The sequence below is a fragment of the Alternaria infectoria genome (assembly GCF_024043175.1).
Source record: "Alternaria infectoria strain BMP 0036 chromosome Unknown scaffold_12, whole genome shotgun sequence".
Taxonomy (NCBI): Eukaryota; Fungi; Ascomycota; class Dothideomycetes; order Pleosporales; family Pleosporaceae; genus Alternaria; species Alternaria infectoria.
In genome coordinates, this window is record NW_026250701.1 from 1 (window position 1) to 24,947 (window position 24,947).

The 24,947-nt window shown below is 53.2% G+C and overlaps 11 protein-coding genes across 11 annotated transcripts; 6 read left to right on the plus strand and 5 right to left on the minus strand.

The window, feature by feature from the left end:
* Positions 1-207: 207 nt before the first annotated feature.
* Positions 208-1,720, minus strand: J4E92_007239 (uncharacterized protein; the record flags this gene model as incomplete). The annotated part of the gene is made up of 3 exons (XM_051498602.1): positions 208-1,003; positions 1,062-1,491; positions 1,549-1,720. The coding sequence occupies 3 exons, from the start codon at positions 1,718-1,720 to the stop codon at positions 208-210; spliced, it is 1,398 nt and encodes a 465-aa protein (XP_051350876.1).
* A 791-nt stretch (positions 1,721-2,511) lies between these two features.
* Positions 2,512-3,596, minus strand: J4E92_007240 (uncharacterized protein; the record flags this gene model as incomplete). Its single annotated transcript, XM_051498603.1, has 4 exons — positions 2,512-2,721; positions 2,768-2,896; positions 2,946-3,162; positions 3,214-3,596. The coding sequence occupies 4 exons, from the start codon at positions 3,594-3,596 to the stop codon at positions 2,512-2,514; spliced, it is 939 nt and encodes a 312-aa protein (XP_051350877.1).
* Positions 3,597-4,044: 448 nt separating this feature from the next.
* J4E92_007241 (uncharacterized protein) lies at positions 4,045-5,211 on the plus strand (the record flags this gene model as incomplete). The annotated part of the gene is made up of 3 exons (XM_051498604.1): positions 4,045-4,068; positions 4,120-4,563; positions 4,621-5,211. 3 exons carry the CDS (start codon positions 4,045-4,047, stop codon positions 5,209-5,211), a joined length of 1,059 nt encoding a protein of 352 aa, XP_051350878.1.
* A 390-nt stretch (positions 5,212-5,601) lies between these two features.
* Positions 5,602-7,358, plus strand: J4E92_007242 (uncharacterized protein; the record flags this gene model as incomplete). Its single annotated transcript, XM_051498605.1, has 3 exons — positions 5,602-5,630; positions 5,691-6,319; positions 6,385-7,358. The coding sequence occupies 3 exons, from the start codon at positions 5,602-5,604 to the stop codon at positions 7,356-7,358; spliced, it is 1,632 nt and encodes a 543-aa protein (XP_051350879.1).
* An 80-nt stretch (positions 7,359-7,438) lies between these two features.
* J4E92_007243 (uncharacterized protein) lies at positions 7,439-8,345 on the minus strand (the record flags this gene model as incomplete). Its single annotated transcript, XM_051498606.1, has 3 exons — positions 7,439-7,734; positions 7,788-8,234; positions 8,285-8,345. 3 exons carry the CDS (start codon positions 8,343-8,345, stop codon positions 7,439-7,441), a joined length of 804 nt encoding a protein of 267 aa, XP_051350880.1.
* A 1,806-nt stretch (positions 8,346-10,151) lies between these two features.
* J4E92_007244 (uncharacterized protein) lies at positions 10,152-11,045 on the plus strand (the record flags this gene model as incomplete). The annotated part of the gene is made up of 2 exons (XM_051498607.1): positions 10,152-10,203; positions 10,252-11,045. The coding sequence occupies 2 exons, from the start codon at positions 10,152-10,154 to the stop codon at positions 11,043-11,045; spliced, it is 846 nt and encodes a 281-aa protein (XP_051350881.1).
* A 30-nt stretch (positions 11,046-11,075) lies between these two features.
* Positions 11,076-12,744, minus strand: J4E92_007245 (uncharacterized protein; the record flags this gene model as incomplete). Its single annotated transcript, XM_051498608.1, has 2 exons — positions 11,076-12,481; positions 12,528-12,744. The coding sequence occupies 2 exons, from the start codon at positions 12,742-12,744 to the stop codon at positions 11,076-11,078; spliced, it is 1,623 nt and encodes a 540-aa protein (XP_051350882.1).
* A 1,852-nt stretch (positions 12,745-14,596) lies between these two features.
* On the minus strand, positions 14,597-17,100 carry J4E92_007246 (uncharacterized protein; the record flags this gene model as incomplete). The annotated part of the gene is made up of 4 exons (XM_051498609.1): positions 14,597-14,838; positions 14,895-15,958; positions 16,049-16,953; positions 17,008-17,100. The coding sequence occupies 4 exons, from the start codon at positions 17,098-17,100 to the stop codon at positions 14,597-14,599; spliced, it is 2,304 nt and encodes a 767-aa protein (XP_051350883.1).
* Positions 17,101-18,331: 1,231 nt separating this feature from the next.
* On the plus strand, positions 18,332-19,516 carry J4E92_007247 (uncharacterized protein; the record flags this gene model as incomplete). The annotated part of the gene is made up of 3 exons (XM_051498610.1): positions 18,332-18,419; positions 18,466-18,648; positions 19,323-19,516. The coding sequence occupies 3 exons, from the start codon at positions 18,332-18,334 to the stop codon at positions 19,514-19,516; spliced, it is 465 nt and encodes a 154-aa protein (XP_051350884.1).
* Positions 19,517-19,836: 320 nt separating this feature from the next.
* On the plus strand, positions 19,837-21,059 carry J4E92_007248 (uncharacterized protein; the record flags this gene model as incomplete). Its single annotated transcript, XM_051498611.1, has 4 exons — positions 19,837-20,050; positions 20,103-20,593; positions 20,649-20,718; positions 20,776-21,059. The coding sequence occupies 4 exons, from the start codon at positions 19,837-19,839 to the stop codon at positions 21,057-21,059; spliced, it is 1,059 nt and encodes a 352-aa protein (XP_051350885.1).
* Positions 21,060-22,351: 1,292 nt separating this feature from the next.
* Positions 22,352-23,527, plus strand: J4E92_007249 (uncharacterized protein; the record flags this gene model as incomplete). Its single annotated transcript, XM_051498612.1, has 2 exons — positions 22,352-23,045; positions 23,097-23,527. 2 exons carry the CDS (start codon positions 22,352-22,354, stop codon positions 23,525-23,527), a joined length of 1,125 nt encoding a protein of 374 aa, XP_051350886.1.
* Between the last annotated feature and the right edge of the window lie 1,420 nt (positions 23,528-24,947).

Here is a 24,947-nt window from a genome sequence, read left to right on the forward strand (position 1 = left end):
CCCCCCCCCCCCCCCCCCCCCCCCCCAATGTACACAACCAAAGTACCCTCAAGAAAAGACCCCTCGGGCTCGAGTGCGAAACAGAGAATAGTTCATCGACGAAAGTGAATGAAATGTAAAATCGTTTGCAATCATACGATCATCTTCATTACGGTGCTGACCGAGGGTATCTCTCAAACCATGTCTAACTAGCAAATAGAAAACCACCTACGATGAGTTACTGTTGTCCGCGCACGAGAAAGCCGAATCAATCGACCCATCCTTGTACGCGTCCATGATCTGAACGATGACACCGTACGTGCCGCCGATCGTCAGGAACACCGAAATGCCGATCAAGATGACATGCAGCGCATACATGATCTTCTGCCACCAGTTCCCCTTCCAGTAGCCCTGATGATCATAAATCCAAAGCCACCCAGGCAATCCCAGCGCCAGCGGCGCAAACGCCACACTACCCGCCAGACTGAGCAGATAGTTGAAGATCGGCACGCCGGATGCGATGAGGAAGCTGACAACCGTCATACCGGTAACGCATCCCAGCCACGTACCCCAATGAACCGGCGAGTTAGCCTGAAGATGTTTCGAGTTCCTCAGTATGCGGACGAAGATGTACTTCGCACTAACATGCACATAAAGCGCACCACTAACACAAAGTCCAATAAGACCGATGCCGTACGCGACTTTCTTGACCATGGGTCCTGCGCTGCCGAGAGAAGGCGATGCAACCCATTTCCCGCACCACTTGTACACGACAAGGCTGAAGGAGAGGTACGCGGCGGTTACGAGGCCCATGCACCAGTTCACTGCTTTGCTGAATTCGCGCGGGTTGCGCATCTCGGACATGACGGGTAGGAAGGCGGAGGTGCCGGCGCCGGAACAGAAGATCGTGCTGGCGGCTGTGATGCCTGCGGCGAAGGTGGGGTGGCCGATTACGTGGTAGCCGAATTCGTAGGGCCCTGATTGGGGGGCTGCGGCGGGGCGGTCGAGGGTTGTTACTCCGACGCTGTTGAGATATATCAGCTACGTGGTTCCGAGGGCTCGAGAAGGGGTGGAAAACTTACACGACGATAAACACAGCAACGAAAACAGAAATGAATCCCGCCCACGTAACCCAAGCGATCTTCTCAAACTTCCTCACACTCGCACACGTGCCCACCATGATCGCCGCGATGATGGAGAAGTAGTTTGTGCAGAGGGAGTGGTTGGATAGCGCGTTTAGTGCTGTCGATACACCCACTATACCCGATGCCGCGACGATGATGAACGCGACGAGGAAAAGGACGCCGGTGATTTCTTTGACAATACGGCCACCGACTAGTTGACCCATATCGGCGATGGAATGACAACCTGGGTGGTTGTTCCGGAATTGGCCTTGCACGAGGGCGCACCATGTGTTGAGGGCTTGCCAGCCGAGCACGTTGATGGCGCCGGGGAAGGCGCCGAGTGTGTACATTGCGCTGGGGATTGTAAGGACTCCCGTCGCGAAGATGACTATATAGTAATGATCGTTAGCGGAATAGTCGTGAACTGGAGAAGGCCGTTACTTACGCTTCAAGAAGATGACTGCGGTGTGAACCCAGGACACCGTTCGGAAGTCCTCGTATCCTTCTCCTCGCTTGAAGATCTCGCCATCGTTCTCGAGGTCAACCTTCCCGTTGATGCTCTCCGAGCTGGTACTTGGTGCGGGCGCAATGACATCGTCTTGCTTTTCAGCCGACATGTTGGCGACGTCGTCAGGTAGTTGTGCTGTCGACCCGGATTGAGTAACGAACAGTTGTTCAACACTTTTAAGTATCGGTACTTGGGTCACTGTATATATATCCGTTCATGTACGCATGCCACGCAACGGCCCTATCCTTGCCAGATGCAGGTGCCCTGGTAGAACGTTGATAACCCGCGTGGTAATCAGCACGCCAACGCGGTATCTCTCAGAATCCGGGGCAGGAGTGGATCTTGCCAGCCCGCTCTGCCCCGTTGTTTTGGAGGTTGATAGTGGCGAGAGAGCGATGCGGGCGTCTCCATCGGCTACGCGATTCAGGCGCAGGGGTGCCTCCAATGGTTACCCCGGTTGGAAGGAAGGGTCGCCTGGGGATCATCGTTACTCCAACTGATTACGGAGATGAGCAGCGGAGGGCTTGGTGCAGCGAGCGGATGCAGCATGGCTTGGGAGCTGGGAGGGGGTTGGAGGCGGTGGATATGCCCGATTGCTGGGTGGGGTGGTGTTAGCGTTCACCCTGCAGTCGCTCGTTTGGCAGTTGCCGGTGGCTGCGTATGACGGCGGTTCCTGCGCGGGGCTTCTAGAACAGCGTTCATGCGGAGCTAGGTGGCGCATGTTCGTGATCTGACCGTACTGTAGATGCCGCGGACTAGTGGTGATGTTGTCTCTGGCGTGCTAGTGACAGCTAGCTCGTAGTTCGCATTAGGCACTGCTGCGTTGCGTCTTCGCTACCATCTGCAAGTACGATCTGCGGAAAAAGCAAAGTCGGAAAATAAAAAATGACATCAAATTGTTTAGTTAATCGGGGACTCCTTCAACTTGAGTCCCGCTTCAGATGGCATGAGCGCTCCCTCGGGCGGCGGGTTCTTCTTCCTGAACTCATCCGCCATCTCCTCCATCGTCACAAACTCAACGCCTTCATGCTTCTTGAAGTGCTCGATCAACCTCTCATGCATCAGGAGCAGGTGTGGTCGTCCAGATACATCAGGGTGGATTGTGATGGGCTGCAGGAGTATTAGACGAGTCCTTCAAGCAGTTCGGGATACTTACAAAGATGAACTCGTCGTATTCGCGGTAGAAGTAGTCGAAATGGTCCCTCCATAGGTCCTCGGTATCTCGCGCATTCACAAAGCCATGGCTGTTCTTCGAAGCCTTAATGAACATATGAGGTGGCAAGTCCTAACATTCAGTGTGAGCGATGAATCAGGGCGTAGTAAGCTGTACTTACGTCAAGATACCAGTTTGCTGGGATTTCGACAAGGCCAGTCTGTTGACCTGCAACGAGTGGCTTCATCCAGTCCTTGGCCTTCTTCTTATAATCGATCTTGGTCCAGGTATCTCCGGTTCTCAGGTAGTAAGGTTGACAGTCGTGGTGGCTCATGCTGTGATCGTACTCAATGCCGTACGAGAGCAGCAGTTCGGCACCTTCGCGGCTTGTTTCCCACCTACCGAGATGGTCAGCGTACTGTCTCCAGCGGTGGGTTTCGGAATATTACCATGGCGCAACGCTTCCTCGGGGAGGCTTGCCAGCAAACTCAGTCAACATGCGGTACGTCTTGTCCAGCACGTGGTGTTGCTGTTCCATGCTCATATCGGAGGGGTTCTCGTGACTATAACCGTGGAGGCCTATCTCATGTCCTGCATCGCGTACTGCTGCCATGTCTTCCGGAAATGTCTCCAGACTATGACCTGGAATGAACCATGTGGTCTTGATGTCGTACTTCTTGAACATCTTCAAGAGGCGCTGCGTACCAACCGTACCAGCGAACAGACCACGCGATATGTCGCTGGTGCTGTCTTCTCCGCCATACGACCCAAGCCATCCACACACCGCATCTACATCAACACCGTACGAGATGAGAACGCGCTTCTTACCCATGATAGCTGTATTGTATGGGAGATGATGAGTTGATGAGGTTGTCAATTGGATCAAACGAAAAGCTATCAGTCGGACGGTTTCGTGTGGGAACAGTCAGACCAAACTACTCGCACGGGACTACTTCCTCTTAATGCCATGATGCCGAACCTGAGAGCTATGGCGGGGTAAGTGGGATGGAATGATGCTGGACCGACGGCGCGCTTGTCTATTTCGTCATGGGATGCGCCAGCTGCCAGCTGCCCCTGCCTCCGCAGCTGCCCCTCGCTTGGCCTTATCGTCGACCCCAACCACCTCCAAATCTTGTCTCCAACAACATCCGAAAACGGTCCTACGCTCTCCAACAAGCGTTCGCATGAAGTTACGATGACGATAACCAGGGTGTTGAGTGTAATAACGCAGTGCGCGCCTTTGAGTACATTCATGGTTAATCATAAACACGCCTGATAAGATGCGTGCCGCACAGATCGCAGAGGTATGATGACGTCATGAAACACACGAAATCATATCTAACAAATTGCATCAGTATGAGAAACCGTATCAGCTATGTGAGCGAGCTGTACCTCAATGCGGAGACAATGACCTTCTCGTCGAAGTTTACGCAGCCGGCTTCTGTCACTCGGACCTGCAGGTTTGGAATGGTCAATTTCCGGCGGCCCTTCCCATAATACCATCGCACGAGCCGGCTGGGAAGATTGTACAGATTGGCGCGCAAGTGCTAGGCTCATGGAAAGTTGGAGATCGCGTTGGCGTTCTCAACTACAAGAATGCTTGTGGACAATGCGCAGGATGTCGACAGCATGGAAGACGAGCGAAACGTCCTGATCCTCGCTTCTGCCAGAACAGGATTGTAGCTGGCTTCAAACACGACGGCGCATTTGCCGACTATATGCTGGCAGATCCTAACACTACTGTGCACCTCCCTGATGAAGTTTCTTTCGAACAGGGAGCGCCTTTGATGTGCGCTGGTGTAGGTCCATCTGTTGTCGACTTGGTTTGCACGACATCATTGCTAACAGCATGAAAGGCGACAGTTTGGGGCGCATTGCGAAAGCTCAGTCCCCAGGTTCAACCAGGCGACGCCGTAGCCATTGTAGGTATTGGGGGTCTTGGGCAGCTTGGAATACAATTTGCCAAAGCCCTTGGTTACCGGACGATAGCCATGGACAACCGTGAACAAGGCCGTCAGCTTGCGCTCGACTTGCCCGACCACTTGAGACCTGATCTAGTCATGGACTCAAGCGCTAAGAACGCCGAAGAGAAGATACTAGAGTTTACTTCAGGCGAAGGTCTCGCGGGCATCGTAGTGTGCACAGATTCGATACCGGCCAACGCGTGGTGTCTTCAACAACTGGGCAACGGCGGTGTTATGGTTCCGCTCGGCTTACCAAAAGACAGCTGGAAGTTCGACTCGGAAGCCATGGTATTCCATGAGCTCACCATAAAAGGCAGCTATGTCGCTAGTGCGGAGGAAGTTGAGTCCATGCTCAAGGTCGTAGCCAAGCACGGCATCTCGTCTCATTTGACCGTTTTGAGCTTTACGGAGATACCCAGCCTCATAGAAAGATACCAGCATGCATCTATGAAAGGCCGACTAGTAATCAATATGAAAGGATAAGCCTCCGTTCGGCCGGGGATGAGCTTGTTCTTACGAGCAGACTTGGAATCTTACGTGTCTTTTACGTGTCTTTTGGACTTTGGTCTGACATTATGAAACTTAGCAACGCAGACCCTCAAAAACGCGAGGTTCTGGGTACTTTCTGGTACGTTATCGAGTCGAGTTCGCCACGAGTTGGGGTCATTTGGAGAGCCTCAGGCGTGATCTCTTAGTTTGTTTTGTGGGACCGTCGACCCACTTGCTCACCATTGGTCAAACGGTACGTAAGAACATCTCGTCTACCTGAATATGGTCAAAGTCTCGCGGCAGAGTATACCGTTCAGCAAATTCTTATGATTGACTGTAGCTATCGTAGTGTCCAATTCACACAGCCGCACCTACGTGACCATCATGTCTGTCTTTTTCGACTCGCCTCTAAGGTCAGTACCAAATACTTTACTGTTCAAATGGAGAGTGTGCGCATATTGACGTTACCACAGTGAGGATCTTGTACGGGTTGGGGACGCAGAATCAGTACTACAAAGCATTGGTATCAGTAACGGCATACCACCACACGAGTCTCGGGACTACCATCAATTACTAGCGGCGGTCCACGATGTGGCGGAGCACGTACTTCAACTTCCCGACTATACAGCACCTACCGACACCGAAAGATATCCACGAGGACGAATTCACCGACCATCAGCAGAAGAGCAAGATTTCGGCAATGCTTGGGCCCATAAGTTCCAAATACGTGGTAACCCACAAGGACACCTCCTCCAAGGAAAGACTGTATGTCTCAAAGACAACATCGCAGTGGCCGGAGTACCGCAGTTCTTCGGAACAGATGCCATCCCTGCATGGACACCCGATTCCGACGCCACAGTAGTTATCCGCACATTAGATGCTGGTGCTGACATTGTGGGTACGACCATATGCGAAAACTTCTGCAACTCCACATCGTCATTCACTTCAGCGCAAGGTACCGTTCACAACCCGTATGCGAGAGGGTACTCCGCTGGTGGCAGTACGTCTGGTGGCTGTGCAGTAGTCGGTGGCGGTTTGGTAGATATCGCAATTGGTGCCGATCAAGGCGGCAGTATTCGAGTTCCATCGTCATTCTGTGGGTGTAAGTACACCATGACTATTACGAAGCACATCATGATGTAGTGCAAAGCTGACGATATACACCAGGTGTTGGACTAAAACCAACGCATGGCCTTGTTCCCTACACTGGTATATCCAGTGGCGACGCTGTCAGTGATCATGCTGGGCCCATAGCAAGATCAGTTCGCGACGTAGCTTTATGTCTCGATGCCATCGGCGGAAGAGATGACTATGATGATCGTACACTTGGTGCACCAACTCATGGGTCAAAGCATTACGCAGAACGTCTTCAAAGCTCGGTCGCAGGAATGAAGATTGGCGTTCTTAAAGAAGGCTTCGAGCACCGTCTCGTAAACCAAGACGTCAAATCAACCGTGAGAAAAGCCGTTCAGTCCTTTGAAGAACTAGGTGCTACCGTCGAAGAGGTCTCATTACCCCTTCATCTAGAAGGGCCAGCTATTTGGACCATCCAACAGCGAATCGCAGGTACCTTCAGCATGTTGGGCTACGCGCACGGTCGGAGAGGACTATTCTCAACAGCCTACGAAGCGGCGCGACAACCATGGACGAACGAAACATTCCAAAAGCTCTTTCCATCTACGAAGAATACTATGATCAACGGCCTCTCGCTGATGCAGAATTACCCGGGCCTTTACGCGAAAACCATGAATGTGGCCCAACAGCTCCGCGACGCGTATGAGAAGCTGTTTCAGGAGTATGACCTTATCATTATGCCGACAACGCCTTTTGTAGCACCGCCCAACATAGACTGGAAGCGCGGGGAGGATGCGCCGATAGACGCGCTGAAGCCAAGTATGGGCATCACCATCAACACCGCTATTTTCGATGTAACGGGGCATCCGGCCATGTCACTTCCCGTAGGCTTTGCGTCTTCGGGTGTTGATCCTGAGGTCAGCTTGCCTGTTGGTATGCAATTGGTCGGTGGTCTTTGGCAGGAACAAAAAATACTAGATGCGGCTTTTGCCTGGGAGTCGGCAAACGACTGGAAACAAATCGGCGTGCGACAAGATCAAGAGTCGAAGCATGCTACGAAGCTGTAGAATATGTCGTTATTTAAAATATCCGAAAATGGGCTTTGCTATTTCGAGCAATATGCCACGTCACCGCGACATCTTTCTGATCAATTTATCGTGTAGCCACCATCCACAACCAATGCATGCCCTTGAATGAACGATGATTGTGCCGAACACAAGAACAGCACTGCGTCAGCGACTTCCTCTGGTGTGCCCATTCTCTTCATAGGCGCTATCTCAATAGCCGGTTTCAAGGCTTCCACCATAGCCGGCGATGTGGTAGTCATGGGTGTCTCAATGACACCAGGACAAACGCAGTTTACGCGTATGCCCTCATCGGAGTAGTCGATAGCGTTCGCTCTTGTCATATTGATGATAGCACCCTTTGAAGCGCAGTATGCCGCTGTGCAATGCTCATTAGTAGATATTTCGCATTTTACGAAACGGTCAACGTACCAGCACCCGGCCTCGCTACAATGCCGAGCTGACTAGCGATATTGACAATAGAGCCTCTCTGCTTGGGATGCTGATCAAGAGGCTGCTGCTTCAACATGTTCCTCAGCTGCGCACGGCAACTAAGCCATGACCCCTTATAGTTGATAGCATTGAGTCGATCGAAATGTTCGGTCGTCATCTCTACAGCTTTGATAACATCGCCACCGAGCACGCCAGCGCAATTGACTCCATAGTCGAGCCTCTTGAACTTGGAAAAAGTCTCATCGTTGAATGAGTCGACGAACCTCTCATCAGCGATGTCGCCAGCTCGCTGGAAGACCTGAGCGGAAGGGTTGATGCTCAGGATAGAGTCCCTGGTCTGCTCGAGCGTCTTCGGGTTGATGTCGGTGATGGCGATTCGCGAACAGCCTGAACGGGCGAAACCCTTAGCTACGGCCGCACCAATGCCTGATCATCATGAGCATGGCAATTCAACGTCGCATAAGATAGCCACCTACCAGTTCCTCCAGCGCCTGTGATGACGGCTACACCTGGGAGTAATCTTGCAAGCGATGCCATACTGCTATCATGTGGCGGTGAAAGCGTGATCTACCGAGATACGCGCTCACTGATTGATTTGATGCACGCATGAATGCACTCAAGATTGGTTAAGGGATAGCTTACCGACAAGACGTTCTGCCGGCGATACGTTCGGCGGCCATCCCGTCGAGTTCCGCTATCTTGGAGTAAGCGTTCCACCTACTCCGAAGATACGCCTTGCGCTAACCACGGCGCTATTTACCCCGCAGACATAATTGGCCGAGGGCAAAACCTTGAAGTAAAGACCAAGACCCACCTCGCTCCAATTCACCTCCAACTCCAACAATTCTCACACCACATGCACGGACTCGCTCACGTTTGTACCCATTGCTCCAGAAGCTTCAAGCGAGCAGAGCACCTGATTCGCCATACTCGTACACGTTCGTGCCTTCCTCTAAGCGACTCCACGATGAGGGCGTCGTCAGAACTGATGTCAGCACAGATACTAGAGAGAAGCCGTACTCGTGTCGATGCGGACAAGCGTTCACGCGACGTGACCTGCTTACTAGACATTGGCGCATCACGCACCATGCTGGCAATCCTGATGCAGAGTCGACAACGTCGACTGAAACAGCGACGACAATAGACGCACCGGCTTTGAACGTCCCCAGCGCTGGGGCCGTCGAAGCGCATCTCGTCCCGCAGGTCCACGCAAGCCAGCTTGAATTGCAACATCCTCCGCCCACCTATCAAGAACTTCAGCCGGCGCCGCCATATCGCGACGAAGGGTTTGAAGATTTCCGTGACTTTGTAAACTTCATCGATGGTGTTGGACTATCCGCCCAATGGACGCCTGAGTACGACTTTGACTGGATGCGACTAGGAGAACCTCGTCAGGAATCTCGGCGGCACTCCCGAGAACCAGAAAATCAGCCTTCCTCCCCAGGTGCAGAGGACATCGGCACGCCTTTCAGCACGTGGCTACCATCAGCTCCAGCTGATGATGAAGTCCATTTGCGATCCAACACGCAGGATGGTGAGAAGAGAACGAGGAACGGGACATACAATGTAACGGATGAGCACCGAAACTTCCTGGTATCTCTGCTTGAGAGCTTCGCTCCTCCCATCGCCGACTTCCAGATCCCTTCCCGACATACCCTTACTAGGTATATTACCGCGTTCTTTGGTGGCTTTCATTCGCACTTCCCGTTCATACATGCGCCAACTTACAAACCGTCATGTTCGCCTTTGGAGTTGACACTGGCCATGTGCGCTGCTGGAGCGCAGTACTGCTTCGAGCGAAGAAGCTCCGAACGTCTCTTTCGTGTCTCGAAAGCTATTGTCTTCGAACGCCTACGACAGGAAGAGTCGCATTTCGGGCCACAAACTCTTTCCTTCATCGCTTCTACGAACATATGCTCGCCAGAAGCGCATTTCATTAGCAGACGCACAGGACCATGGTCGCCTTTGGACATGGCGAAGACCCTACTGATCCTGGTAGGGTTCGCGACATGGGAAAGGAAAGACCTGCTTCAGCAAGCATTCGCACTTCGAGGCCTTCTAGTGCAGTCACTTCGAGATATTGGTCTCAAAGAAGAGGAGCCGCCCAGGACTATATCGACCTCTAGAGCAGCAATGTGGGATAATTGGGTACAGCGCGAGTCATCCAGACGTACAAAACTCGTGGCCTTTTGTTACATCAACGTGCATAGTATTGCATACAACATCCATCCTCTGCTTTGGAGCAGCGAACTTCATCTGCGACTCCCTTGCTGTACACCGGATTGGCAGGCTAGTAGTGCCGCACAGTGGGCTGCGCTACAACGCGACGGACGCGAGGATCACATGCCCTTTCAGCAAGCGTTGTCGATACTTTTGCAGGGAACGACAAATGAAGGTAAGGTACTATCGGAAGAGCTATCAAACATTAATTAACATACTTCAGAACTAGTCCACCCGATTCCAAGCCCAATCGGCAACTACATCCTTCTTCATGCACTGCTTCAACGGATTCATGTAGTCAGGGAGCTCTCCTTCCCCGCCACATCACCTGCAACAATCTCAGCTGCAGAGCTACAAGTCATTGGTCGCGCTCTCCGCGCATGGACCTCTCTCTGGCAACAAACCCCGGAATCAATGCTTGACCCCAACAACGAAAGCGGACCCATCCCTTTCACGTCAAGCGCACTACTAGTGGTAGCTTACGTGCGGCTCTCCCTCGACATAGGACCTTACCGTCATCTAGAGTCGCGCGACACCGATGTCATAGCCAACGGTCTAGCAAACCTCCCAGACATCGAGCGCAATGACAACATACTGTCAGCTCTGCTGTACTCAACTCATGCACTCAGTATACCCGTCCGACTAGGTATCGACAGGGTTGCGCGCAGCCAAGCGTTCTTCTGGAGCGTTCAGCATGCCATATCGAGCTTCGAGTGCGCCATCTTCCTTGGTAAATGGCTGTGCTCTATCCCGAGGCCGTTCCGCGAGGAGTCGCTGTCGCGATCTGAGCATCGAATCCTTCACTGGGTGAGATGCATCATCAAGGAAGCGTATGCGGTGATTGACTTTGAGGATGCTGAAGAGACTGATGGTTTCTTGACTGTACCCAGTGAGCCGTTTGCGCTCGGTCTGGCTGTACTGAATATTTGGTCAAGGTTCTTTCGTGGTAACACACAGTGGCAGTTTGTTGTGAATCTCGGGTTGAGCTTAGAGAAATACATCGCCAAGCTGGCGTGAACTATATATTTGTTCCACACCCACAGCCCCTCATACCTTGTCATTATGCGTCTTCTCATCATGAGCCTTGACAGTATCCATAACCTCGCCATCCCCATCCGCAAAAGCCCTATCCCCGAATGCAATCGCGATCTCCTCAAGCGAATGATTCGCCGTCTCAACATAGTAGAAGTGCGCCAGGCCCGCAGAGAAAAGACAAAATCCTGCGATGACAAGGTAGAAGTACCCACCAATACCTGCAAAAGCGTCCGGCGAAACCATGCCGATGATGAAGTTGAAGACCCAGTTTGACGTCGTCGCAAGCGCCATGCCCTTACTGCGGCTGCGGAGCGGGAAGATCTCCGCAGGTAACAACCATGGCATTGGACCCCAGGTGAAGCCGTAGACGATGTTGTAGAGCATGATGAAAGCGAATTGTCCGTTTGCGCGTGTCATAATGGGCATGGAAGCTTCTGTGAAGGCGCACACGATGCCGAGAAGGGCAGCCATGAGGACGCCGCCAAGGATGAGAAGCGGCTTGCGGCCCCAGCGATCGGCTAGCCACCAGGTTGCGACGGTAGCTGCGGTGTAAGGGAGTGCGTTGGCGGCAGTGTAGAGAAGGGATTTCTCGTCGGAAAAGCCGGCGCTGGAGAGCGTGGAGGGGAGGTAGAAGGATATGATGTTTATGCCGTTGAGCTGGGCGAACATTTGGACTGTGACGCCGACGATTGTGCGTTTGCGGTAACGGGTGAACATCTCCATCCATCCAGCTTTTCCGAGCTCAGCTTCGTAGACAACAGCCTCCTGAATCTCGAGAAACACCTTTTGCACATGCGGGGCGTCGGTATCACCACTGGAATGTAGGTCTGCGACTGTTTGAAGGCTTTCTTGCATGAAACCATTGTTTGCTAGCCATCTTGGAGTTTCCGGGAGGAAGAATGACATGACCACCAAGATGAACGAGAGAATGATTTGGATGATGAATGGCCCTTGCCAAGATAGCGCGTCCGGAAGCATGAAGTGGAAGCCATAGTCAACCCAGCAGGACAACATATACCCTGCGATCAGGCACGTGTATTCGATGCCGACCATGAGACCTCGAGCATGCGGTGCCGCGATCTCAGTCTGGATGATAGGAACTGTCATAGACAAGAAGCCTACTCCGAAGCCCTGGATCGTACGTCCGACGACGAAAGTTGCGAAACCTGGAGCGAAGATCTGGATGAAAGCCGAGAGGAAGTAGATGAGACCACCGAGACGGACAGTGCGCTTGCGACCGATCATGTCTCCGAGACGTCCAGCGATGAGAGCACCCACAGCAGCGGAGGCTTGCAGGCAGGCAACTGAGATTCCTGTGATGGATGGATTCACGGCTGCTGTGCTACCATCTGCGCCACCGTACTCGCTGAAGAAACGCCTGACGAATACTGGGTTAACTAGTAGGCCAGACATGATACCTGGCGGAATCAGTATTGTTGATCAACATGCAAGGACCAAACGTACCTGAGTTGTAACCAAACAAGGCATCACCAAGACTGCCAAAGCCACATGTTGCAAACAATAAGGTCTTGCCCTTGATAGGGTACCTGGCGGTGATCTTCTTCGGCTTTAGCTTGCTTTCAAGCCATCCCTGTTCAGCAGCGACCTGTCCAGCTATTTGCGAGGCGCGTTGCTGGATGTTGGCGCTCTGACTGGCCACTGAGTTACTACGGGCAGCCATGTTCTCAACCAGTATGGAGCAAGATATGAGTAGAGAAGTAGTGCGTGTTACGGAGCACACGGAGGAGATGCGGTGGGATGATGGAGAAATCTGGGGAAGCCTGACAGCTTTATCGTCCCCAGATTTTCGCAGTGGAGCGCATTCGGCATCATCGCGTGTAGTCAGGTCATGTTACGGTTCCGGTCCTAACGTTGGCCCTGCAGCGACGAAATTTGGTCGGCATATGCTAGTGTGTTTCTCGAGAAGTTGATCAACGCTGTAGCGCTAAGGGATGCTTTGCCAGCCAATTAGAAACGCTTTTCTCAAAAGCCGCGGAACCGGTGCTGGGGCAGAAAACTCCGGGCTGGCGGCTCCGACTCGTGAACATCGGAAGGTCAGCAGCCTGCATGAGCCGCCGGAACCGTACTGCAGTCGCTCTCGCACTCGGGCAAGAATGCCTGGCCGGTAATATAGTCAGAGCATCAAGATGGACACATCAATTCTAATCATTGCCGTACATTGTGTTTCGCAGTAATGTTTTCTCCAGCTGATGTTCACGAAGCGAAGAAATCCTCCGGGTCTTTGACGCTGCCAGAGGACCAATGCAAAGCACCGATCAACACGTCCTTCGTCCTGAGCCCATCGAGGCAGTTCTCATACGAGGATGGACCAGTTCCGAGTCTTCCAACTCCTAGGCATGTTCGCGTAAGGATTGTGGCTACCGGTCTTTGTGGTTCTGACGTACGTATCGCCCGCTGTGGTCTGTAGTGTGTTCGTCAACATTGACGGCGATCTAGGTACATTACTGGCAATTTGGGTGCATAGGCAGATATGTAGTCGAAAGCCCAATCACCCTCGGTCACGAGTCTGCTGGTATTGTCGATGCCTGCGGATCAGATGTCAAAGGGCTGTCCGTGGGCGATCGCGTCGCATTGGAACCTGGCGTAGGATGCAACACCTGCGAGACATGTCGCAGCGGCCGATATAACCTATGCGAATCGATGCAGTTCGCTGCTACCCCTCCCTACAATGGCACGTTATCGACCTTCTACAGCCTACCCGAAGAGTGCTGCTACAAGCTGCCGTCACACATATCCTTCCGTGAAGGTGCCCTCGTGGAGCCGCTAAGCATAGCTGTGCATTGTTGCGGACTCGCCGGAAGTCTTCAGGGCAGGTCTGTGGCGGTATTCGGGGCCGGGCCCATAGGCTTGCTGTGTTGCGCCGTAGCACAGGCTTTCGGCGCTGCGAAAGTCGTGGTTATTGACGCAGTGGCCCCCAGGCTGAGCTTTGCGACCGACTTCGGTGCCGACGACGTATACATGATGGAAGCTGGGTTTCCAGAAACGAATGCTCAGAAAATGTTGGAGAAGGCTGGCCTGGATGCAGGGTTTGATGTTGTGATCGATGCAACAGGAGCAGAACCATGCATCAACTGTGGTGTAGCTGCATTGAAACGCGGTGGAGTCTTCGTTCAAGCTGGGCTGGGCTCTCCCAAGATCGCATTTCCAATCGGCCAGATTTGCGACAAAGAAGCTACGCTCAAAGGAAGCTTTCGATACGGGCCAGGAGACTACAAGCTGGCCATCCAGCTACTAGAGTCCAATCGTGTTCAACTAGATAGTCTCATTACTCATGAGTTCGCGTTCTCAGATGCGGAACAGGCTTTTCAGAATGTTGCGGATAGAGTCGGCATCAAGTCGCTCATATTTGGACCAGGCATCGATAGGGCGTTCGCAGAGGGTCGCACCGAGCAGCACACGCGTTTGTCTGATCTTCCGAGGCTCTAGTGTATGATGCGCTGAACACATATCGCAATCACAAAATTGCTCGAATTGAGACGCGTGCCCACCAAAGGATGTTTGAGATGCGACAGCTAGAATTGTGGCTCGTTCCAGACGGAATCCCAGAACCAGTATAGGCCGTTGCCAGTAACATCAACACCATTGTCATCGCTAATCCAGTCCAGCTCGCCTTCGAGGTTGAAGTCTCCGGCGCTAGCATTTGTCCAATGATTGTGTTCGTTAGGCAGGTGATTCATGCCACCGTCGTTCGTGTCCCATTGCGGGACATAAGCTGTGTCGTCACGGGAGACGCTGTCGAGGGCGGCGGGAAACACTGTGAAGAGTATGTGGTTAGATTGGTACGCAGCTTCGGGAATGCATCATTCTTACCTCTCTGCACTGACGCCATGCTCTCGTGAACGCGCTGCATGCTGTCTACTGTGCTCTGTTGCTGTCTGTTGTGTCCACTCGGTGGCAGTTGCGTCGGCAGACGAAGGGTATCCTCGACAGACATCTGCACCGTCCCGGTGTGCGATCTTGTCACATCGCTCTCGCCAAAGATAGCATCTGCTTCTCTGCGCAGTAGCATCTGGATGACGTCTTTGAGGACCGCATTACTCTGCATCGAGAGCTGTGTCCTTTTGCCGAGTAGCTCTTGCAAGCGAAATATGCGTGTGATGGTCCTTTTCACTTCCTGTGCTCTGTCCGAGAGGGGATCAGACAGCGCCAACACAGCCATGACGATGGCAGAGTTGAACAGATTGATAGCCAAGAAAGCTACCAGGTGGCTATCAGTGGCTAGCTGAGAAAGCCGCGGAAGTTCAGTCACCTTCGATGTCCTCAACGCGGCGTCCCACCATTGCTCCGTGCTCGACATATGGCTTCTGTTGAGCGGGCTAGATTCATGAACCGCATGAAATGGGGATTCGGTGTTCGTAAGGCTTGCTGGAGATAGCGCGTTACCATGCCCGCTTTCCGGTTGCGTCCTGATGAGGTGGTCCACTTGTTTTGCGATTAAAGGGCGATTGAAGATGATGAGGAGGTTGTCAAATGTAAGCTGGAGGGACAACGCTTGCAGCTGGTGCACCCGTGCGGTGCGTGATTGATCCATACTGCAGTCAGCAGCCATGTCTAGTAGAAGATGAGGCGGCAGACGTCGGCGCCACGCCCAAAGCTTCTCCGTCACGTCCGTGATCTGATCAGTGTATTGAGGTCCGCTCGGCCGTTCGTTGGGTCCCACCGCCCGCATCCCGAAGATGGTCTCGATGATGGGTGACGCGATAAGGTAGAGTTTGTTGAGCTCTCGTTGGTAGGACGAGTAACATATTGTTAAGTCGGCTTCTGGAGGGTTCGTCCCTCTGAAGTAGGGCGACTCGCATACGTCAATCGGGTGGTGTGTATTGCAGTCCTTCTCGTTGATGCCGATGGGTCGTCCGTACGTAATGGAAGCGAACCTGGTCAAGTTAGCTAATGATACTACAGTATACGAGGAGGCTCAGACTCTGTACTGAGGCCCTTCATATCTTCAGGGAGGAGCGCATTACCGGTCCCATGTGTAGATAGTCCACCAGACCCTTTTCCTCTCTTCGATATAGTGAGGGTCGCCTCGTAGCGGCTGGCGGTGGAGGCCAATGGCTTGTGCCGTTCGAATGGTTGCGCCTAGTAATGCAAAGGATAGATTAGGCTTCCCATGGTAGACATAGTAGGAGCCGAGCAAGATACACGTCTGAACAGACGAGATGGTACTCTGGTCCATCAATTCAGCCAATTGGGAACCCGCGCCTTGAACGAGGGACTGCGACCAGGCGTGCCAATCCTCGTCTGGGAAGTCCGGATCCACGTCCTTCCTGTGAGACTTGTACCATGCTCCCATTCCCACAACTGTAGACAAGAGGAGGAGGAATGACTTCTGCGACGGATAAGCAAGGCCGTCCTTGATAGAGTCGAGTTTTGGCCGGAATCTTGGCTCATAGATGACCAAGCTAAACCAATGCACCGAGTCGAAGTACTCTTCCAAAAGTACTCGCATCATTTCGATTGGTGGCAGAGGGTGACCGAGGACTGCCGCTATAGGGCGTCTCTGAGTACGATCTAAGCGAGATGTTGGGGCTCTGCCATAGACATTGCCGCCCGGTATAGCTGATGTAGTCCGGCTCAATGTTGGCTGACTTCCCAGTCGGTAGATCTGGTGCGCAATATCCATGGCTGAGTTGGCTTCGCCTTCTGCGATACTGGCACGCCTGCTCTCATCGCGACTGTTGCTTTCTGGATCTATAGTTTGATGCGTACCTTCATGATGCTGAATTGGAGCCTGCGGTTGCTCATGTGAAGCTTCGTGGGAGGGGCCTTGAGTGCGTCTCCTCTTCGGTGCGCGTGGAACTTCGACATTGCTTACAATGCATTCGACGTTTGCTCGAATGCAGAGCGCGCAAGGGCGCGATGTGTCGCACTTGGATACTCAGTCGGCGGCGCGCGTGACAGGCGGTGGGAGGGCGTGACTGACTCGGCTCTTGTTGCGACGACACCTCTCACACGCCTTGCTGACCCTGGTGGGTAGCGGACGCCCGACAGCGGCATCAAGAGTTGCCGAAGACATTATTTGGGTGGTGCCGTGGATGATGTTGCGATGGAACGGGTGAGGGCGCGCACGCGTCAGGCACGCCAGGTCAGCTGCGGAGCTCGCCGAGGTTTGCACGGTCGCCGTCGATGCCGCTGCCACTGCACTTTCGCGTCGTTTCCGCCCACCAACCAATGGTATTTTCTTCGCTTTGCGTGTCGCCGAATGCGCTTCACAGGTGATTAACTACGCAGTATTAGACAACTCGCGCGCCTGATTCTCTCCGTCATTCCGCCTCAATGTTACAGATCCAGCGCTTTCACCAACCTCATCAGGTCAGCACCAACAATCATCGAATATAGCACCATATCGCTTTCTGATATCACCGAGCGTGATCGCGGTCATGGAACGTGGTCAAGATGGAGACGCGCCATCCGAGGTCTTCGTGGACGAACAGCCGCCTCCAAAGCGACGGCGAACATCAGAACAACCTGCTCGGGAGGTGGGGTTGATGCGAAGCGTCCCTGGTGACAAGTTCACGGGCTTCGTGGGCAGTGCCAGCGGCATCTTCTTCATTAGGTCAGTCTATGGCGCGATCCGACGCTATGCAGTGCCTACAGACGGCGAAACGCCCGGCAGCGACATCGTGCCAGGCGAAGACGATCATCTCTCTCTAGTGCAACCGAATTCCTCCGGACGCTTATGGCGAGAAGCTGAGATCTCACACGGTCAGACCTCTTACATAACGTTTCGCGATCTGGTCGCTTTTTCTGGGAGCTATTTTGCGAATTGGCACCCGTTCTACCCCTTCGTACACGCCACAACCGTCCTAGAGTACTTCGATTCTTATGCAAGAAATGGCTTTCCCGATCATGGTGCTTCGGAAGACCTACAGCTGGTGATAGTGCGTTCGATCATGTCCATCTCGCTTGCAGACCATCGACAATCGCCAGGGCTACCGAGCACTCGACATCCTGCCTGTATCGTCTTTCCATCGTATGATGCTGCTGTAGATAGTCTCCGAACGATACTTTCTCGTCCCACGACAATACTCACGCTACAAGCCGCACTCAGTGTGCAGCTCTTCTTAGTCTCTATGCTTCGCTTGAACGCCGCCTCCCGTCTTGGAGGGCTGATAATGCGGATGGCTGTGCAGCTAGGCCTTCATCGTTGCCCAGCCAGATTCTCGACCTTTACATCAAGCACAAAAGAGCTTCGGCAACGCGTCTTCTGGTCACTTTATGCTGTTGATCGGCTTCTTGCCCAATCCATGGGCCTCCCACTCGGCCTACCTGACGACGATATCGACGTCTGCTTTCCCCTCGCGGAACACCATCTGCAGACGCGCGTCGAGCCTCGTAAGTTAGGTAGTGTTTCTTTTGTGCCATATCTCACAAGCTGCAGGTCGTGAACTCCACCTGCTGCACCTGGTTGCCCAGCAAGCCAGGCTGCGTGGCGAAATCATCGAATTGCGCAACAAGTCGCTACACTACGTCCAGCATGATCCTGACCGAGCGACATCAATCATAGCTAAGCTTGGCCAATGGTGGAACGATGTTGAGGACTACATCGACCCGGATAGCCGATGTGGCGCTTCTCCTTACGCAACTGCAGTGTTGACACTACTTAGACACGAGTTGATTATCTCGCTGTATCGTCCCGTCTTAGCTACCGGTAGTAAAGATGTCGCCTATAATGCCGCCTTACAACAGTGCATCAGTTCTGCGCGTAGCATCATCACTACCTTGCACACCGCTATCCAGGGCAAAGACGGGTCTCAAACGTATCATTACCAATTGGCTCTCCTTTGGCCCTCCTGCACCTGGGCTGTGTGGATCAGCACATTCATCATGTTCTACGCCGCCCACGAGGGCCGCATTGATCACAGCATCGTCATAAGGTACTCAATATGTCAACATTGTATTACCTCTACTAACGTGTACAACCAAGATTCGCAGATAAAAGTCTCGACATACTTCAACACCTCACGCTACGGGGCAGTGCTTGGCCTGAAGCAAGCTCGGCGGCCATTCGAGAGTTACGGGCTCGAATGCTGCAGAAGTCGGCTCAAATGATTTCTAGAGACGACTCGGAGGTCGTGGGAGATGCAGGCCTTGCTCAAAAAGGTGAATTGAACATACATTCAAGCCTGCACGAGCAATCATTACCTACCTGCAACGACGATCCAGAGCGAATCGGTAGCCTAAGGACGAATAATATCGATCCTCATCATGACGCGCAGTGTCCTCCATATGATGCAGCATTCGATTCCAATGCGACGAGCAACATGAACCACACTGCTACTTTTCTTGAGCACAACAGCTACTGGAACATATTCGTTGGAACGGAGGGTGCCAACGCTTCATCAACAGAGTACTCCAACGGCCTAGACCCTTTCTCCGGCTTCGACATCCCCTTCTGGTTTGATCAAGAGCAGCATTGGGATTTCACATAGTTTCAAGCGCCAGGATAAATTCGAAGTGCTGGGTGTGGTGGCATGGTTTGGGAGCGTCGGACTTTGATTGTCCGCGCTCCCCCGCACTTACCCTTATCCAGCGCACCAGTGGCGAGCTCGGCAACAGTCCCATCGTCGACGAAGTGTGAATATGGGGTTTCTTAGTCCGGACTATGAGGCTTAAAAGATACTGCGCATAGAACCTCGAGAGATATCAACTCAAGTGCTTACCTCCGTTACGATCAGTCATTAGCCGTTACTCCCTGTCCCAACCCAACATTCCATCAGCCACCAACATGCGCACGCATTCTATTGCGACAATGGGCGCCGATGGCATTGGCCCTGAAGTTGTCAATGCCGGCGTACAAGTATTGAAGAAGCTGGCACAACTTGACGGCACATTCGGACTACAATTTGAAGACTACGACTGGAGTTCTGAGACCTACAAAAAGACCGGCCAATACATCCCCGATGGAGGATTAGAGAAGCTCAAGAAGCATGATGCAATCCTGTTCGGTGCCGTAGGTGCCCCGGGTACGTATCATATGCTGAGTCCTACGCAATGTTGGTACTGAACTCCTGACAGACGTGCCTGACCACATCTCTCTTTGGGGCTTGCGGCTAGCGATTTGCCAGACCTTCCAGCAATATGCAAACGTGCGACCCACCAAAATCTTCCGGGGAACATCATCGCCTTTGCGCAACGCAGAGCACGGCGACCTAGACTGGGTGATTGTACGAGAGAATTCTGAAGGTGAATATGCAGGACAAGGAGGCCGGTCGCATAGAGGCCAGAAGTGGGAGACCGCCACGGAGGTCTCGATCTTCACCCGCCATGGTGTGGAACGACTTATACGCTTCGCCTTCGAAACAGCACAAAGCAGGCCGAGGAAACAGATCACAGTCGTTACTAAGAGTAACGCTCAGCGCAACGGCATGGTTATGTGGGATGAGATTGCCGCTGAAGTTGCGAAAGACTTTCCTGATGTCAAGTGCGACAAGATGCTCGTCGACGCCATGACGTGCCGGATGGTACTTGATCCGAAATCTTTAGATACGATAGTTGCAACAAACTTGGTAAGTAACACCCAGTGTACTGTGTATTCACCTCGGCTTTAGCTGACTCGTCCAGCATGCGGATATTCTTTCCGATCTCGCAGCCGCACTGGCAGGCTCCATTGGCATCGCTCCTACCAGCAACCGTACGTATTCTTCATTTCCACATGGTTGCATTCATTGCCCATGCTAAGTGTTACCAGTGGACCCCACACGCCAGCATCCGTCCATGTTCGAACCGATTCATGGCTCGGCTTTCGACATTACCGGCAAGGGTGTCGCAAACCCAGTCGGAACCTTTTGGACAGCGTCTGAGATGCTAGCATGGCTAGGCGAGGAGCAAGCGGCAAAGAGATTGATGGAAAGCGTGGAAGCCATCACGGAGCGAGGCATTGCCACGCGCGACCTGGGAGGCAAGGCGTCGACAAAGGAGGTTACTGACGCGGTCTGCGCTGAGCTAGAAAGCATCTACGGTAAGAGTCAGTAGAAGGCAGGGTCATGATGGGGTGGGCCTGATGATGCGGCAACGTTAGCCGCTGGCTCCAACCTGGTGGAGCGGACGTTGTCCGGTGCAAAACCTGACTCGTAGCCGATGCGATTGTCCTTTAGGCCAACAACGCCATGTGCGAGCCATCACGATAGCTTGAAACCGCCATATTGTTAAGTTCAGAGATCAGCAACACCCGTCCATATCCGCGCATGTCGATCGTGGCTACGTTACCTTTGATGAAGCCACCACTGCCACGAAGCCATTGTTGGGACCTTATGTGAAGTTTAAAGCAGAGCCTCTGCCGATCTCTTGTTTCCCCTATGCGGTCGCACACCCAAAAGAGGCGACGATTGACAGCATCTCCATCGGTCGCATTAACCCGAGGCATGCTGGCATCACTAGCCGTCTGCAACATGAAGCAGTGGATACCTGAGCGACCAACCCGGAGCTAGCCCCCGCATCCTACCCATCCTTCCCCGCACACCACCGAATCATCATTCCCTGTATGCGGTCGCCCAAGCTCAACTGCCGTGGGATTAAGGCATCCCCCACCACCACCACATTATAGTGTCCGTCGCATCTTCGACAATTTAGGATTGCTTCCACGCTTCTTCCATCCATCTGCTGTGCGATCTAGATTGCTTCTTTGCATATCGTTTATCCTTCCACGTGTGCTCCCTTGCGCTACCATTCCAATCACACCGCGGACATAGAGTTACCATGCCTTTGGGTATACTCCAAGACTACAAGCTCGAACATGTCCCTGGGACAGCTCCGTTAAGCGAGCTTGGTCGCATTGATCTCGAGATCACGAACGATGTTGATCGCGGGCTGCTGAAGCATGATCCTACTGGGCAGATTGTGCTGGTGCCGCAGCCTTCTGATTCGCCGAACGACCCCTACAATTGGCCAAGATGGAAGAAGGAGATGTTCACCGTCGTCATCGCATATGGATGCGGTGCTGTAGGAGGTAGGCTCGCGACATCAAGATACCACATACTGGGCTAATCGCATGTTTTGTAGCCGTCGGTCCGCTGCTCACACCAGCTTTCGTGCCCCTAGCAGAACAATTTAACGTCCCATTACAGAGGTTCACTCTGGGTTGCAATGGATCCTGCATCGTCGCCATCGCAGTGGGTAGTCTCATATGCAACACCCTAGCCGTCAAAATTGGGAGACGACCAATCTACCTCGCGACCACGGTAGGCCTGGCGGTGTCCTGTTTCTGGGCTGCGGAAGCTACCAGCTTTCCCTCTCTGGCGGCAGCCCGAGCGGTCCAAGGTCTTTGCATGGCACCGTTTGAAGCGCTCATCCCAGCATCCGTCGGAGACATCTGGCACGTTCATGAGCGCGGATTCCGAATGGCCATCTTTAACCTTGGTGTCCTCGGTGGTATCAACCTAGCGAGTCCAATCGCTGGATCCGTCATCCAATACGGCTCTCACCGCATCGCATTGCACGCAATGGGCGGTGCTTTTGTCATCATGCTCATCCTCATCATCTTCTTCATGCCCGAGTCCGCCTACCACCGCCACGACGTCATCAACATCGACACGAGCTCCAAGAATGTGGAAAGTGACGCGGTTGAGAAGGAGAAGTCCGCCGAGCGCGTCGAAGACTATGCGGTCCAGTCGTCCGTCTCTTCCGAGGCCCCATACCCTTACGTCAAGACTCTCATGCCATGGTCTGGCTACTGGGATCATGTCTCCTTCTGGCGCACATTTCTACGCCCCTTTGTGGTGATCATGAGCCCAGTAGTCATGTGGGCGACCTTGCTCTTCACGATCTGTGTATCATGGCTTGTCTTGATCTCCATCACGCTGTCGCAAATCTTCTCCGCTCCACCGTACAGTTTCTCCGTCAGCGCGGTTGGCGCAACCAATTTATCGTCGTTTGTGGCGTCGCTGCTGGCCACGCTGGTAGCAGGTCCGATTATCGATGGTGTGGCGAAATGGATGTCGACACGCAACAAGGGTACTTTCGGTGAGTGCAGACAGCCCAAGCTGTGATTACGATCAACTGACAATGTCTTAGAACCTGAGTTCCGTCTCCCTGTCATGATAACCTACCTGATCTTTACCGCAACCGGCTTCTTTGCTTGGGGCCAATCACTCCACAACCGCGATCCGTGGCCCATCCCAGTCATCGTCTGCATGGGTCTGATCAACCTGGGTGTTCAGCTGGGAACTACCGCCGTCGTGACCTACGTCTCCGACTGCCATCGCGAGCAGGCCGCCGAAGCCTTTGCCATCATGAACTTTGTCAAGAACCTTTTCGCATTCGGCCTGACGTTCTACGCCAATGACTGGATCGCAGTACAGGGTGTGAGAGACGCGTTTTATGTCATTGGTGGAACCACTGTCGCTGTCACACTTTGCACGATTCCAATGTACATCTACGGCAAGCGTGCGAGGAGTTGGGTGAAGAGATGCGGAGTACTCGATAGTGTTCTCAAAGCCGAGTAGAGGATTAATCGTGCGACGAGAAGGGCCTGCGTGTCTCGTGAGCGTTTCCTAGTGTATTCCAAACTCTAGAATGTATTACCGTAGCAATATTTTTTCAAGCTTTCGATCGTGTCATAGGTCCAGTGCCGACCACAGCGTGATGAATGGCCAGCATCGCCTTCCAAGCGTAAACTGGTCCTGCGGCTGCCGACAATCGGCATCTTTGGTGGTTGACTCGTGTGACTGAGAAGAGCCGCCTACCTGACTCAGTCTGACTGGCATCGCAGCAGCATCTGCCAGACACTCCTCTCGGGTTCTAGAAGTAGTTTTCGTGCCATCTTGCTGGATCAGTGGGAGCTCGCTGCATGTTCGGTGCTATAGGCATTTCGCAGTCTTTCAGTTGCTGCAGGACTGACACTGGTGGGGATGTATCGCCGGGTATCTGGCGAGAAGCGTGCGCACCACTATTCTGTCGACCTTCGGCTGCCCTGGATGTCTTGCGCGCTCCGTCGCGATCAGGGACGGAATTGCTGTGTCTCAACGGAAATACTTCCGGGGGTGCCGTCTCGCGAAACTGTGCTTGTAGCCAAGCTGTCAACTGCTCGGTCGTCTGCAAAGGCAGGCGCTTCCATTCTTCAAGCTTTTCTGCTTTTGAACCGTGTCGCTTTGGTGCGTGAGATGATGGATCTGAAAGCCTTACGTCGTTCAACCGTATCAAGTCTTGATTTTGGACGACAGTGAGTGTTGCGGAGAGTGCAGCCTCGGTGTCTGCCAGCCGCTTCTCAAGAGCAGTGATGTATGCGGCGGGAAGACCTCGCTTACCACCCTCTTGATAGTGGCATGGCAGCGATGATGTCTGGCATTGAGAACAGCATGGGCTGTGTTGGTTAGATGAAGTTCTGCAGCTGGCATGTGGGTTACCCACAGCTTCCGATCGCACTTGCACTTCTTCGATCTGCAATTCTCGCATGCAATGGCATTCAACTGAACCTCCAGATCGCAATGTCAGTGTATTTACCACAGTGCTGGACGAATTCGCGCACCGCTTCAGTCATAGTGGGATGACGATGGAAAGTGTTGGAGTTTGAGGAGGCTGGAGCTATCCGGAATGTGTGGCTTGGTGATCTGTGCGCCACGAGGGGAGCCAGCCCCTAATGGCAGGCGCGTCAAGCCCTTCACGTCATCTCTCCGACGCGCCAGCACTGAGCATCTACTTCAGAGCTTGAAACGACACAAATTACGGAAGAGCAATGCTACTGAGCAGAATGCGCATCGTGAATTGGTGTAAGCTCATGCTGAGACCCGCCTGCGAATCGATTGCCGTTGCGGCACTACCGCCTGAAGAATGCCCGGATTTTTGGCCCGCCAGTCCAGCCTCTTTCGCACTTTGTCGCCCAGATCAGTCGAGAAGTTGGCGATACTGTGCGAAAGAACTTGTGGA